This window comes from Rhinatrema bivittatum, chromosome 5, assembly GCF_901001135.1.
Source record: "Rhinatrema bivittatum chromosome 5, aRhiBiv1.1, whole genome shotgun sequence".
Lineage (NCBI taxonomy): Eukaryota > Metazoa > Chordata > Amphibia > Gymnophiona > Rhinatrematidae > Rhinatrema > Rhinatrema bivittatum.
The window spans coordinates 338097380-338112559 of record NC_042619.1 but is presented as its reverse complement, the minus strand read 5'-3'; the positions used below and the strand labels follow the sequence as shown (position 1 = coordinate 338112559).

Here is a 15180-nt window from a genome sequence, read left to right as displayed (position 1 = left end):
CGAGATGGCCGCGGCATCGAGATCACGTGGCAGCAAAGAACGGCAGCGAAAACCGCGGTAACTAATTACCTGAGCCTCGGGGGGGGCCGCAAGTGAAGGAAAACTGCGCCGCGGGGGGGCCCTGTCGGCCTGCACTGCCCGCCGGGTGAGGATCCAAGTGCCACGGGGGGGCCCTCCTGGCCACACGACCCGCCGAAAACGTCCTCCCTGCCTGCCACAGCAGCCCCTGAGGAGCTGCAAAATGGCCGCCGGCAAGCAAAAATCAGCGCGGAGAGGCCGGCTCCACCGGCATCCGCTCGGCACAGAAGGTGAGAGAGCTGCAAAGAGAAAGGCAACAGACCCAAAACCAAACTTACCCCGTTCAAGCAGCACAGGCAAGAGAGAGACACAGAGGGTAAGGAAAAAGCAGCTCCCTAAAAATTGAAACTTTCTTTTTTTTTTTTTTTTTAAATACCAAAACTTGATCCAAAGAAATACAAAAAGGCAGAGGCCAAAGTGAAAAACAAGTAAGAAAATCACAGGGAAACCTATAGCAATGGGAGAATCCCAGGATACCCTACTCGCATCTGCTGGAGTCAGAAGATACTGAACTCCTGCAGAGGGGGTAGTGGTATATAGGGTGACGCCCCCTCAAAGTTTGTGCTGACTCCATCTGCTGGATTGGGGACATAACCCACGGTCTGGACTGATCCAGGTACGTACAGGGAAAAAGAGGTTTTATTTTTTCTTCACAGCCGTTTCACTGTCTCCCGGGAGGTTGCCAAGTCCTGGGAGGACTATCCCTCCTGGTTTTTGAGGCTGCCGGAGTTGGGGAGGTTTTGTACCCAGCAACCACTCCTGGCAGAGGTGATACCGGGGGGCCCAGCTCACTCACCCTACTTGGAGCAGCTCCTGGGGGCCCCGGCATTTCGGTCAGGTAAAAAAAATAAATAAAAATAATTCTTGACAGCTGAATTGTTGTTTACTTACATTTTCGTGTTCGGTGGGCCCGTGCCTTTGTTTTTCGCCGCGGTTTCTTTTAGTTTTTTAGTTATTTCATACTTTTTATTTCACGCCGTTTTTTCTTTATAATGCTGAGAGGCGCGGCCTGCCGCGCTTGTGGAGATGCGCGTGCGCGTCTCTACAGGGAGAGTCTGTTCATCCTGTCTCCCCGGGGGGAAGGCTCATCAAGTAAGGGGACTCGGCCACTTCGCGCAGCCCCAAAACCTCAGCCCAGCTGCTCTCCTGCCCCGGACTCTTTTAGCTGCAGTGCAGGAACTGAGGCACTCCTGTCTACTCTGAGGGTGGCGACACAACAAGCTATTCAGGCTGCTTCTGACCCACCTCCGCTGTCGCCATAGCCGGCGGTCCCTGGGGGGGACAAGCCGCGCGAAACAGGGCCATATTTATCAGCTGAAAGCCTGGAGGAGATTTCAGATTCTTCTTCCTCTTCTTCTGCTTTTTCAGGGGATTTTCTTCGTTTTCTTCGCAAAGCTTACACATCTAAGAAATTTCATAAGAGACATAAGAGGTCTCTCATCTTAACAGAGGTTAAGGCCACGTTCCTCAAAAAGGGCTAGTCCCACGGATTTGGGAGTGGGGCCAGCTCTGAAGCGTCCCCTTCGTCAGGGTCCGGATCAGACAATTTTTTCTTTTTCAGATGATTCTGAGCATGGCTCTTTACCTATCCCAGACAAGTCCTTGCCAGAGGGGGATTTAAATGAAGATCCTGCTTTGAGTATTAGTTCAGACCCTCATGATGCGGATGGGGATGACCCCAAAGTAAGTCCACCTGTTTAGAAGAGAGGAATTTAGTCCCTTAATTCCAGCTATTTTACTGGAATTGGGTCTCGAAGGTCCAGTAAAGGATTCTCGGATGGGTGACGTTGACCCAGTGTTGCTTGGCCTTAGAGGTCCCACGAAATCATTTCCTTTTCATCTTTCTCTCACTGACCTTATGTACCGGGAGTGGGATACTCCTGAGTTGGGGCTTAAGGTAGCACGAGCCATGGAAAAATTGTATCCATTACCTGAGGAAGCTTTGGAAATTTTAAAATTTCCTAAGGTGGATGCTGCTGTTTCAGCCGTCACTAAGAAAACAACTATTCCAGTAACTAGGGCTATGGCTCTTAAAGATCTCCAAGATTGTAAGCTGGAGGTTCAGCTTAAGCGAATTTTTGAGGTTTCTGCTCTTGGTGTGCAGGTGGCCATGTGTAGTAGCTTGGCTTTGCGAGCTGGACTAAGATGTGTCCAGGCTTTACAAAACAATTCTTCCCTCTCTGAAGAAGAAGTTGCTCAGGCTGGTAGACTGGAAGCTACAGTTGCTTATAGTGCAGATGCTTTATATGATTTCATTAGGACCTCCGCTCGCTCTATCGTTGCTTCTGTATCGGCTCGCAGACTTCTCTGGTTGAGGAATTGGTCTGCAGACGCATCCTCCAAAGCTCAATTAGGGGCTTTACCCTTTAAGGGTAAATTATTATTTGGTAAGGAATTGGAAGATTTAATTTTGTCCCTAGGGGAAAATAAGATTCACAAATTGCCAGAGGACCATCCTAGGCCTAGAAGCTCTTTTTCATCTCGCTCTCGTTTTCGGTCTAACAGAAGATTTCGTTCTTCTCGTCCGTCAGCTCTTCCAGCTAAACAGTCTTCAGGTAGACAACAGAATTGGTCTCAGTCCTTTCGTGGCCGCCGCTTTGGTAGACCTGGAACTTCTCAAGTCTCAGGAGGCACAAAGTCTGTCCAATGAGATAAGGCCGGTCCTTTCTCCGGTTCCCGTCATAGGGGCCAGACTGTCTCTGTTTTACAGAGAATGGGCCAGATGTACGTCGAATCAATGGGTTCTATCAGTGATAAATCAAGGTTACGCTTTAGGTTTTGTTCGGCGACTTCACCACCTGTGCCTAATTTCACCATGTTCTTCCCTACCAAAGCGTCTCATAATCCAAGACTCGCTACAGCGTTTAAGCGACCTAGGAGCTATAATTCCAGTTCCAACATCAGAACATCGGAAGGATCGTTATTCAGTTTTCTTCGTCGTTCCCAAAAAGGAAGGAACCTTTCGTCCCATTCTCGATCTCAAGAGGGTCAACCGTTGTCTAAGGATTCCAAAGTTCCGGATGGAGACTCTTCGGTCTGTCATAGCTTCAGTTCACAGAGGAGAATTTCTAGCATCTCTCAACCTCACCGAAGCTTATCTTCATATCGGCATTCGATCCGATCATCAGAAGTTTCTCAGGTTTTGCATTCTAGGGCAACATTATCAATTCAGGGCTCTCCCGTTCGGATTAGCCACAGCTCCCAGAACATTTACCAAAATAATGGTTGTGGTGGCCGCTCAACTCAGGAAGGAGGGCCTGTTGGTACATCCGTACCTGGATGACTGGTTGATTCGAGCGAAGTCGGAATCTCTTTGTTGTTATACAATCAACAGGGTAATCAGCCTTTTGCAGTCTCTAGGCTGGGTGATCAACGAAGACAAGAGTCACCTATTACTTTCCCAATATCTGGAGTTTTTGGGTGCACGGTTCGACACTCGTCAAGGGATAGTGTTCCTTCCGGAGCATCGCCTTCTCAAGATTCATTCACAAATTTGAGACTTACAGTCTATTCCTATTCCTTGTGTGCGGGATTACTTGATAGTTTTAGGTTCAATGACCTCTACTCTGGAGTTGGTTCCCTGGGCCTTTGCGCACATGAGACCACTTCGGTCTGCATTGCTATCACGCTGGAATCCGGTTTCGGAACTATACCACCTTCCCCTTCCTCTTACAGAGACAGCTCGTTCCAGCCTAGATTGGTGGTTACAGACAGCGAATCTGCAACGAGGTGTACCACTAGAGATTCCGGAATGGACTGTGGTCACTACCGACGCCAGTCTTTCAGGCTGGGGAGCGGTATGTCAGAATACATCTGTTCAGGGTCAGTGGTCCGAAGAGGAAGCACAGTGGTCGATCAATCTTTTAGAGACCAGAGCGATTCGTTTAGCCTTAATCGCTCTTCAACCTCTCCTTTGCAGGAAGTCGGTTCGGGTTCTTTCCGGCAATGCGACCACGGTAGCGTACATCATCCGTCAGGGAGGAACCCGAAGCTTCCTGGTAGCTCAGGAAGCACAACAGCTGATCGCCTGGGCGGAGCAACATCTGCTCAGCATCGCAGCCTCACACATTTGCCGGGGTGGACAACATTCAAGCTGACTTTCTCAGTCGGTATCATCTCGACCCAGGCGAGTGGGAACTGTGCGAGGAAGCCTATCAAATGATATGCAACAGATGGTCCACTCCGGCAATGGATCTCATGGCCACATTTCAGGATGCCAAAGCCCCTCTGTTCTTCAGCCGCAGGAGGGAAAGAGGAGCAGAAGGAGTAGATGCTCTGGTACTTCCTTGGCCAAGGGATGTTCTTCTCTACGTATTCCCTCCCTGGCCTCTAATCGGCAAGGTTCTGCATCGGATAGAAGTTTAATGAGTCGACGTTGTCTTAGTGCCTCCGGAGTGGCCACGCAGTCCATGGTTCGCGGACCTGGTCAGACTAGCACTGGATGGTCCCCTTCGATTTCGAGATCTTCCCTGCCTTCTGTCTCAGGGTCTGGTTTGTTTGGAAGAGGTCGAACGCTTCTCTCTAGCGGCATGGCTTTTGAGAGGTGTCGGTTAAAGAATAAAGATTATTCAGATGCTGTAGTGACTACTTTATTGCGTTCTAGAAAGGGTGTGGAAGGTTTTTGAATCTTGGTGTAATGAGCATCAAGTAGATCCAGTTCACTCTTCGGTATCCGATATTTTATCTTTTTTACAAGACTGTTTAGCCAAGGTTTGTCCTGTAGTTCCTTACGAGTACAAGTAGCAGCGCTTGGATGTTTTCGTGGTAAGGTTCAGGGATTATCCTTGGCTGCGCATCCGGATGTAGCGAGTTTTCTCAAAGGTGCGCAACATCTACGTCCTCCATTTCGGAATCCTTGTTCTGCTTGGAGTTTGAATTTGGTTCTTAGGGCTCTGTGTTCGGCTTCCTTTGAACCCCTCAATCATGCGACTTTGAAGGTGGTGTTTCATGTGGCCATTTCTTCAGCTCGTAGAATTTCAGGGTTGCAGGCCTTGTCTTGCAGAGAGCCTTTTCTTAGAATTTCTGATACAGGAATTTCATTACGGACTGTACCATCTTTTTTACCTAAGGTAGTATCTTCTTTCCATTTAAATCAGTCCATAGAGCTTCCGGCTTTTCCGGCTTTAGATCGTTTGGATCCTTCCTCTAGGGACCTTAAAAAATTGGATGTACGACTAGCTCAATTGCGTTATCTTGAAGTTGCAATTTTCGATTGTCTGATCATTTGTTTGTTTTGTGGAGTGGCCCTCGCAAAGGTCATAAGGTTTCGAAGGCTACGATTGCTCGTTGGTTAAAAGAGACAATTCGTTCAGCTTATCTTTTAGCTCGTCATGACGTTCCTGATGGGTTGAGAGCTCATTCTACTAGGTCACAGGCTACCTCTTGGGCAGAATGTCAGTTAGTTTCTCCTCAGGAAATTTGTAAAGCAGCGACTTGGAAGTTGTTGCATACTTTTGCTCGTCATTACCGCTTGGATGTTCACGCCCCAAGCTCGGCAGCCTTCGGAGAGAGTGTTCTCCGAGCGGGACTCTCTGGGTCCCACCCTAATTGAATCAGCTCTGGTACATCCCAGGGTCTGGACTGATCCAGGTACGTACAGGGAAAGGAAAATTGGTTCTTACCTGCTAATTTTCGTTCCTGTAGTACCATGGATCAGTCCAGACGCCCACCCTTTATGTCTGTGTATTATATTTGTCTTTTCGGAGAGTCCGCTCGTTCACTGTTTGGGTGATTTAACCGCCTTTCATGCTGTCTATTTTTCTTAATATTTTCTTGTTTATTCCCAAGATTGTTTTTTGGGATTCTGCTTCCATTTAGGATTTGTGAGTTGGAAATTCGTTCTCTTATTTAGATAGCTAGTTAATGTTAGTAGTTAAATTTCTGCTTTGATACTGCTCAATACTGATTGACTGCAGGTGGTGTTCCAGGGTATACGTCAGAGTCATTAGAATGTTTTCTCTGCCTCCCTCTGCTGGATTGGTGACATAACCCAGGGTCTGGACTGATCCATGGTACTACAGGAACGAAAATTAGCAGGTAAGAACCAATTTTCCTTTTGCCCCACAGGGGTCCTTCCTCTAACTTTTTTCAGACCGCGGTACTCCGGTAAGTTTTTACCCTTTTTCCATCGATTACCGTCTTTGGCCCTTGCGGCCTACTAGCCGTCGACCGTACCACGGCTCGATTTTTTTTCCATGGCCATGGTGTCATTGTTCCGTCGGTGCCTGGACTGTACCCGCACCATGTCTATCACAGACCCCCATAAAGTCTGTATAATATGTCTAGGACGCGAGCACGATGTCTTGACCTGCACCAAATGTGCCCTAATGACACCAAAGTGTTGCAAGGCCAGAATGGAGAAGATGGAACTTCTCTTCTTTGCTCAACCCCCGACTCCGTCCATTGCATCAACATAGTCAGAGCCGGCACTATCAACTATGCGCCAGCATCGACCACCGGCCGGTGACCGCCCGGCATTGACGACTTCTCGGCCATTGACACCCTCTACTCCCCCTCAGGACCGAGGGGATCGCAGGGACAGACATCGTCATTGACACCGTAAGTCTCGGACCATCGTAGAAGTGAAATCATCGACCTCGCCATCGTCTGAGCCACCGTCGAAGAAACCCCGTCCAGAAAAGGCACCGACCGTTTCTGCGACCGGGTCACCGAGGCAACCTTCACCTGACAGGGATCGGGAGCTGCGACTCCACCTTTAACGGTGGTCCCTCCGGCTATGCCTTTGCCTCCCTCTTCTGTTCCGGAGCCGGGGCTGCTTGCTCCAGATCTCCGAGAAGAACTGGACTGGATGGTTCAGGAGGCCATCGACAAGGCGATGCAACGACTTCAGGTTCCTCCGACACCGGCACTGCTTGCGGAACCAATCATCGACCTGATTCCTGCAGCGCTGGCACTTCTGCTCTCCAGGATGGAAGCGCTTATGGCTGCTTTTCCACAGATGGATTCTGGGTCTCCCATGGCTCCGGTGCCCTCCCCACTGACAGTATCATCTGGAGGAGAAACACCGTTCCGCATCCCTCCATCGGGAGTTCTGCCTCAGCCATCAATGCCGATACGTCCCTTGCCACCGACCCAGCCATCGCTGCCGATACGTCCCTCGCCACCGATCCAGCCATCGCTGCTGATAACGTCCATTAGCGCCACCGAGCCATCCCTCGATGCCGTCATCGATGCCTCCGATAGTTCCTCCGATTCCTTCGGAGCCTAGACCGGGACCTTCAGGTATTCCACCACCCTGTCCCCCTCTAGTTCCTAGAGGGACACATGCTGATCCTTATGATACCTGGGCTGATAATTTCTCGACAGACACCAATGATTTACTTTCGCCACCTTCACCCACTGAAAGTAGGAAGCATTCTCCTCCAGAGGACCTCTCCTTTATAAACTTTGTGAAGGAAATGTCTGAATTGGTTCCTTTCCAATTACAGACTGAACAGGACGATAGGCACCAGATGATGGAGTTGCTCCAGTTCCTCGATGCTCCCAAGGTAATCACCTCTATTCCCATCCATCAGGTCCTTCTGGATCTCCTTAAGAAGAACTGGGAACATCCTGGCTCCATTGCTCCAGTACACAGGAAAGCTGACACTACCTATTTGGCGCAGTCAGCTCCAGGTTTTCAGAAATCACAACTGGATCACCACTCTGCCGTGGTGGAGTCTGCACAGAAGAGAGCGAAGAGGTCAAAGCCTCACTCTTTTGTTCCCCCTGGCAAGGAACAGAAGTTCCTAGATACCATTGGTCGCCGAGTCTTCCAAGGGTCAATGCTCATCTCCCGAGTTGCTGCCTATCAGCTTTATATGACCCAATATAACAGGGTCATTTTTAAACAGATATAGGACTTCTCGGACTCCCTGCCTCAGCAATTTCAAGAACAATTACAAACCCTAGTAAACAAGGGTTTTGAGGCAGGCAAACATGAGATCAGAACATCTTAGGACATCTTTGATACTTCTACTAGAGTATCTGCAGCTGCTATTTCGGCGAGACGGTGGGCCTGGCTCAAGTCTTCTGACCTTCACCCGGAAGTACAAGACAAGTTATCCGACCTGCCTGTGTCGGAGATAATCTGTTCGGCGAACAGATTCAGTGGACGGTGGCGGAACTAAAGGACCATCATGAGACCCTAAGACAGCTCTCCCTGATGCCTTCCGACCTCTCTTCAAAACAGCCCTTCAGAAAGGACTCTAAGAAGTCCTTCTTCTGCCCGAAGAAGTCTTACCTGCCACCAACCAGATCCCGTGCCACGAGACCTTATCAAACACCACAGTCTCGTCAAACACGTAAACAAAAGCCACAAGCAGCCTCAACCAAGGCCTGCTTCAGGTTTTTGACTTTCACCTAGAGAGCAGCAGCCAGATCCCTCTGCCTCACATACCAGTGGGAGGTTGATTGAGCCACTTCTACAACATATGGCACTCAATCACCTCCGACCAATGGGTATTGGTAATAATTGATCAGGGTTACCATCTGAACTTTCTCTCCATACCACCGGACTCCCCACCTCTACCGATGTGGAGAACATCCGATCTCTCCATTCTTCTGGATCAAGAGGTCTCCCTCCTCCTCCAGTCCAAAGCAATAGAACCCTACCATACTCTCAGCACGGCCTAGGGTTCTATTCCTGGTACTTTCTAATCCCCAAAAATTCGGGAGGCGTCCATCCTATTCTGGACCTACGTGCCCTCAACAAGTACCTCCAGTGAGAAAAGTTCAAGATGGTCACCTTGGGCTCGCTACTATCTCCTCTACAAAGAGGAGACCGGCTCTGCTCTCTGGACCTCCAGGACGCATACACTCATATTGCGATAACTCCAGCTCATCGCAAATACCTGAAGTTTCTAGTAGGCCCCAAGCACTATCAATATTGAGTGCTTCCATTCGGCCTAGCGTCTGCACCTCAAGTCTTTACAAAATGCCTCGTAGTCGTCGCAGCCTTCCTCAGAACCCAAGGTGTTCACGTCTACCCCTACCTGAACAATTGGTTAATCAGGGCTCCCACTCAGCAAGCTGCTCTGTTATCCCTCAATCTAACCTTACACACTCTAATTTCATTAGGCTTTCTTGTCAACTACAACAAATCCTACTTAGTCCCATCTCAAACCTTGTCGTTCATTGGGGCAGACTTGGACACCTTACAGGCAAAGGCTTTCCTGCCTCGATAACGAGCACTGACTCTTGCATCTCTTGCTCACCAGCTGCAGTCTCAGCACTCCTCGACTGCACGCCAATTTCTCGTCCTCTTGAGATACATGGCGTCCTCAGTCCATGTCACACCAATGGCTCGCTTGGCCATGAGACTCATGCACTGGACTCTGAGGACTCAATCCATTCAGCCCTTGTCTACTGTTGTCCACGTCACCGACTCACTCCATCTGTCTCTCGCCTGGTGGAAAAATCAGATCAATCTCCTCCAGGGCTTGCCCTTCCAGGCTCCAGACCCTCAAATCATTCTCATCACCAACGCTTCCAACCTTGGTTGGGGAGCCCACATGGCCAATTTGCAGACACAAGGATCTTGGTGTCCAGAGGAAGTCAAACACCAAATAAATTTCCTGGAACTTCGAGCAATCCGATATGCTCTCAGGGCATTTCAGGATCGCCTCTCAAATCAAGTCATCCTGATTCAAATGGACAATCAGGTGGCAATGTGGTACATCAACAAGCAGGGAGGCACGGGCTCCTTCCTTCTGTGTCAGGAAGCTGCGCAGATTTGGGAGGAAGCTCTTTCCCATTCGATGTACCTCAAGGCCACCTGGTTGCCGGGAGTGGACAATGTGCTGGCAGACAAGCTGAATCGCATCTTTCAACCGCACGAATGGTCTCTCAACCCCTCGGTGGCAAACTCCATCTTCCAACAATGGGGATATCCTCGAATAGACCTCTTTGCGTCCCCACAAAACCGCAAAGTGGAGAACTACTGCTCTCTCATTCGCAGCAAACTATCTCAGCCCAGAGACGCATTCTCCCTCTCATGGGCAACCGGTCTGCTCTACGCATTCCCTCCACTTCCTCTTCTCTTGAAGACTCTCGTGAAGTTACGTCAGGACAAGGGAACCATGATCCTGATAGCACCTCACTGGCCACGCCAAGTGTGGTTTACAGTACTTCAGGATCTCTCTATCCGCAGGCACATTCCCTTGGGAAAGGACCCGCTTCTGATCACTCAAGACTGATGCCTCCGCCATCCCAATCTTCAAGCCTTGTCCCTGACATGTTGAAAGGTTAATCCTTCAGCCACTTAACCTTTCTGAAACAGTTTCCAGTGTCTTGATTGCTTCATGGAAGCCTTCCACGAGAAAAGCTTACTCTTACAAATGGAAACGGTTCACGTCATGGTGCTCTTCTTAGTCCCTTGACCCCTTTACCTGTCCAATCCCGAAGTTTCTGGACTATCTCTGGCATCTATCAGAGTCAGGTCTTAAGACTTCTTCCATCAGAATGCATGTCAGTGCGGTAGCCGCCTTCCATAAAGGTGTCGGGGATGTTCCTATATCAGTACAACCCCTTGTAACATGTTTTATGAAGGGCTTGCTCCACATCAAGCCTCCACTACGTCCTCCGGCCCCTTCTTGGGACCTTAATCTGGTTCTGGGTCAGCTCATGAAACCACCATTCGAGCCTCTTCACTCTTGTGAACTTCGATATCTCCTTTTGGCAATCACTTCAGCTCGCAGAGTTAGTGAATTGCAGGCTCTAGTTACCTATCCGCCTTACACTAAACTTCTGCAGGACCGGGCGGTACTCTGCTCTCACCCGAAATTCTTACCTAAGGTAGTTTCGGATTTTTATCTCAATCAATCCATCATACTACCTACCTTTTTTCCCAGGTCCCATGCCTATCCAGGAGAACAGGCTCTGCATACCCTTGACTGTAAACGGGCTCTAGCATTCTACCTAGACCGTACAGCTGCCCACAGGGAAAGCACTCAATTGTTCGTCTCTTTCAACCCTAACAAATTGGGGAAGCCTGTGGGTAAGCAGACTCTCTCCTCCTGGTTGGCGGACTGCATATCCTTCTGCTATCAGCAAGCGGGCATTCCATTTCAAGACCATGTTAAAGCACACTCTGTGAGGGCCATGGCGACTTCAGTAGCACACCTACGATCGGTGCCGCTTCCTGACATTTGCAGGGCTGCCACCTGGAGTTCTCTCCACACCTTTGCAGCCCACTATTGCTTGGACAAAGCCGGAAGACAAGATTCCATCTTCGGCCAGTCTGTCCTTCATAACCTCTTTACAACGTGACGTACCAACACCCTTCCGCCTGCCTGGTGGGGTTCAGGATGCCCTTTACCAAATTCCACCCCAATTGTTGTGCCTGTTGCATGCCTTTGGGTACATTTGGTGCATGCTCGGACATCCTCAGTTAGGTACTCACCCATATGTGAGGGCTACCATCCTGCTTGTCCTGTGAGAAAGCAAATGTTGCTTACCTGTAACAGGTGTTCTCACAGGACAGCAGGATGTTATTCCTCACGAAACCCACCCGCCGCACCGCGGTGTTGGGTTCGTAACATTTGATTGTTTTATTTTTCGGCACTGCCTGTAGCTTTTAAATAAGACTGAAGGGGGACCCCTGCTGGCTGCAGGGTTAGTGCCATGCTGGGCATGCCCAGTAGGGGCCAGTCAAAGTTCTGGAAACTTTGACAGAAGTTTTCCATGATTGGGCTTCATCCTGATGATGTCACCCATATGTGAGGACTAACAGCCTGCTGTCCTGTGAGAACACCTGTTACAGGTAAGCAACATTTGCTTTTTCCCCACTTTTTCAGCTTGCCCAGAAAGTTCCGCATAAACTGAACAACCCCAAGTTCAACGACCCTCATGTGAAGACAAATCTGTTGCTGCAGGCACATCTGACCCGCATGCAGCTGAGTGCAGAACTGCAATCTGACACAGAGGACATCCTCGGCAAGGTACTGGGAGCAGCCTGGCAAGGAGGCATTAGGGGTAGAGATGTGGATAAAGACAGATGACAAGGAAGCAGCCCATAAGGGTGAGGGGACTAAGGATGGGGTTAAAGATAGGAGTGGGAGCTCTGTAGAAGCAAACGCAGGGGGGGGATAGGGATAGGAGTAAAGGGCAGATGGTGTGGGGGCAGCCCAGGGGTATTAGATTTGGGGTTAAAAACAGGTGGCATGGAAATATTCCAGGAGAGGGCTCAGAAAGTATATATAGGGTTAAAGACAGGAGGTATAGGTACATCCCTGGTAAGGGCTTAGGATGAGGTTAAAGACAGGAGGTTTGTGCGCAGTCCTGGTGGGGACTCGGGAGTTAGACAAGCAGCATAGAAAATACCTGAGGGAGGAGATGCAGGGAATAAGGATAGGGTTGAAGGCAATAAGATAATTGGTTCTCACCTGCTAATTTTCATTCCTGGAATACTACAGATCAGTCCAGACAAGTGGATTTATGCATCCCTACCAGCAGATGGAGACAAAACAAACATTTTGAGCACTGCTACATATCTGAGAGTGCCACCTGCAGTCCTTCAGTACTGACCTGTACCCAAGCCAAGATGTGTAACTCCCAACCACTAGGATCTCTTCCTCTAAAGAGTTGGGGAACAAGTTGGAACTCCCAGCCAAACTGACCCCTGAACTGTGGTCAAGAAAGAAAAAATGTTTGTCTCCAAACTGAGAGAACTATATACAATTATCTTCTGCAGAACAAAATTAAACTCTGCATCACCAGCAGCATCCAGAATCAGGCGAGGTCTTTCGAAAAATAATCATAATCATAATGGGCCGGGAGTCTGGACTGATCTGTGGTATTACAGGAATGAAAATTAGCTGGTAAGAACCATTTTTTCTTTCCTGCTCATACCCAGATCAGTCCAGACAAGTGGGATGTACCCAAGCCCCTTTACACAGGGTGGGATCCCGAAAGACCTGCAGGTAGCACTCTTCCCCCAAAGGTGCCCTTCTCTGGGGCCTTAACATCCAAACAGTAATGTTTAGTGAAAGTGTGCAAAGAGGACCATGTTGCTGCCCAACAAATCTCCTGAGGCAACACCAACTGACACTCCGCCCAGGAGGCCGCCTGAGCCTAGTGGAATACGCCCACAAACCCTCAGGGATCGGCTGGCCTTTACAAATATAGGCCGAAACAATCGCTTCCTTCAACCAACAGGAAATAGTATTCTTAGTTGCCTTACCACCCTTCCTTGGTCCACTGAATATCACAAAAAGGTGGTCTGAGGTCCGAAATTCATTAGTAACCTTGAGATATCTTAGGAGAATCCGACGCACATCCAAAAGATAGGGAGAATCAGGTGTCAAATGCAAAAACCCCAGCAACTCCACGGCCTGGCTAAGATGAAAGGCCAACGCCACTTTGGGCAAAAAGGAAGGAACCGCCCGCAACGAGATCTCATCGGAAATCCGCAAAAAGGGCTCCCTGCATGATAAGGCTTGGAGCTCAGAAATCTGTCTTGCCGAGCAAATCACCACTAGAAAGACGTCCTTTAGCGTAAGATCCTTCAAAGAAGCCCTGCGTAAAGACTCGAAAGGAGGGTCACACAAAGCTTGCAGAACCAAATTGAGATTCTAGGATGGATAAAGTCTTTGAACTGGGGGGGCGCAAATGTTTTGCTCCTTTCCAAAAATGCACTACATCCGGATGCGAAGCTAAAGGTCTCCCCTGTAGCCTTCCTCTAATACAGCCTAAGGCTGCCACCTGGACTCTGAGAGAATTATAGGCCAAACCTTTTGACAGCCCCTCCTGCAAAAAGCCAAAACCTGGGCCACATTTACCTGCAAGGGATCAGTGTCCTGGGCCCCACACCAGGCCTCAAAAACACTCTCCAAACTGATATGCACCAAAGAAGTGGAGGATCTTCTAGCCTGAAGCAGAGTAGTAATCACCCGCTCGGAATACCCCTTTGGTGGAAACATCGCCTTTCAAAAGCCAAGCCAAGCCACTAGACAGAAGCAATTCGTCTGTTCTGACAAGATGGGTCCCTGACACAGCAGAACCTTCAGATGGCTTAAGCGAACGGACCCGTACACTGCCAGCTGCACCAGATCTACAAACCACGGACATTGCGGCCACTCCAGTGCTACCAGTATCACTCGTCCCTGATGCTGCTCGATTCGACGCACCACTCAACCTACAAGTGGCCATGGAAGAAAGCAGTAGCCTCTCTGGCCATGGCTGAACTAAGATGTCTATCCCTGCAGAGCCGAATTCCCTCCAGTGGCTGAAAAACTTGTTTTCCTTGGCGTTCTTCCTTGTTGCCATGAGATTGAATTGGGGTTCGCCCCACCTGCGCCGAAGGAGCGCAAATGCCTCCTCCGACAACTCTCATTCTCCTGGGTCTAGTTGTTGCCTGCTGAGATAGTCCGCCTGCACATTGTCTACACCTGCTACGTGAAATGCTGCTAGACCTCTAGATTATGCTCCGCCCAGGCGAAGAGCACTTGAACCACCTGAGCCATCAAATGACTCTTTGTTCCGCTCTGCTGATTGATATAGGCCACCGTCGTTGTATTGTCCAAGAACACTCAAACTGCCCGGCCCTGAATCCGAAGGAGAAAGAACAGCGTCCTCCGAACCGCCTTTGTCTCCAGACAGTTGATAGACCAGGACGCTTCCACCAGGGACCACTGCCCTTGGGCCACCAATCCTTGACACATCGCTCCCCAACCGCTCAGACTGGCATCTGTGGTCACCACCACCCAGTCCGGAACCTCCAGATCCTCCCTTCTCCAAATTGGACCGCGATAGCCACCATGAGAGACTGGATCTTGCCTCTTCCTGGAGCAGAAGCGGCACTTGAAACTCCTCAGACATCGGATTGCAACAGGCTATGAGAGCTTTCTGTTGGGGACGCATGTGCGCAAAGCACCATGGCACCGGATCTAGCACAGAAGCCATGGACCCTAGTACCTGTAAATAATCCCAGACCTTGGGAACCGGCAGGTCCCTCAGACAAACCACTTGTGACTGCAACTTGAGAATCCTTTCCAGGGTGAGGATTACCTTGCCCACCAGGATGTTGAATCTCACTCCCAGATAGTCCAAGGACTGAGACGGGACCAGCTGACTCTTTACCTGGTTTATCACTCAGCCTAGGGA

General features: G+C 49.6%; 1 protein-coding gene across 1 annotated transcript in view; it reads left to right on the top strand.

Annotated features, from left to right (window-relative positions):
• The window catches only part of SNRNP200 (small nuclear ribonucleoprotein U5 subunit 200), a 915618-nt gene that overhangs the window by 806134 nt on the left and 94304 nt on the right, over nucleotides 1–15180 (top strand). Inside the window, exon 40 of the mRNA XM_029604465.1 lies at nucleotides 11874–12017. Within this exon, the coding sequence (XP_029460325.1) occupies nucleotides 11874–12017 (144 nt within the window). The remainder of the gene's footprint in view (nucleotides 1–11873; nucleotides 12018–15180) is intronic.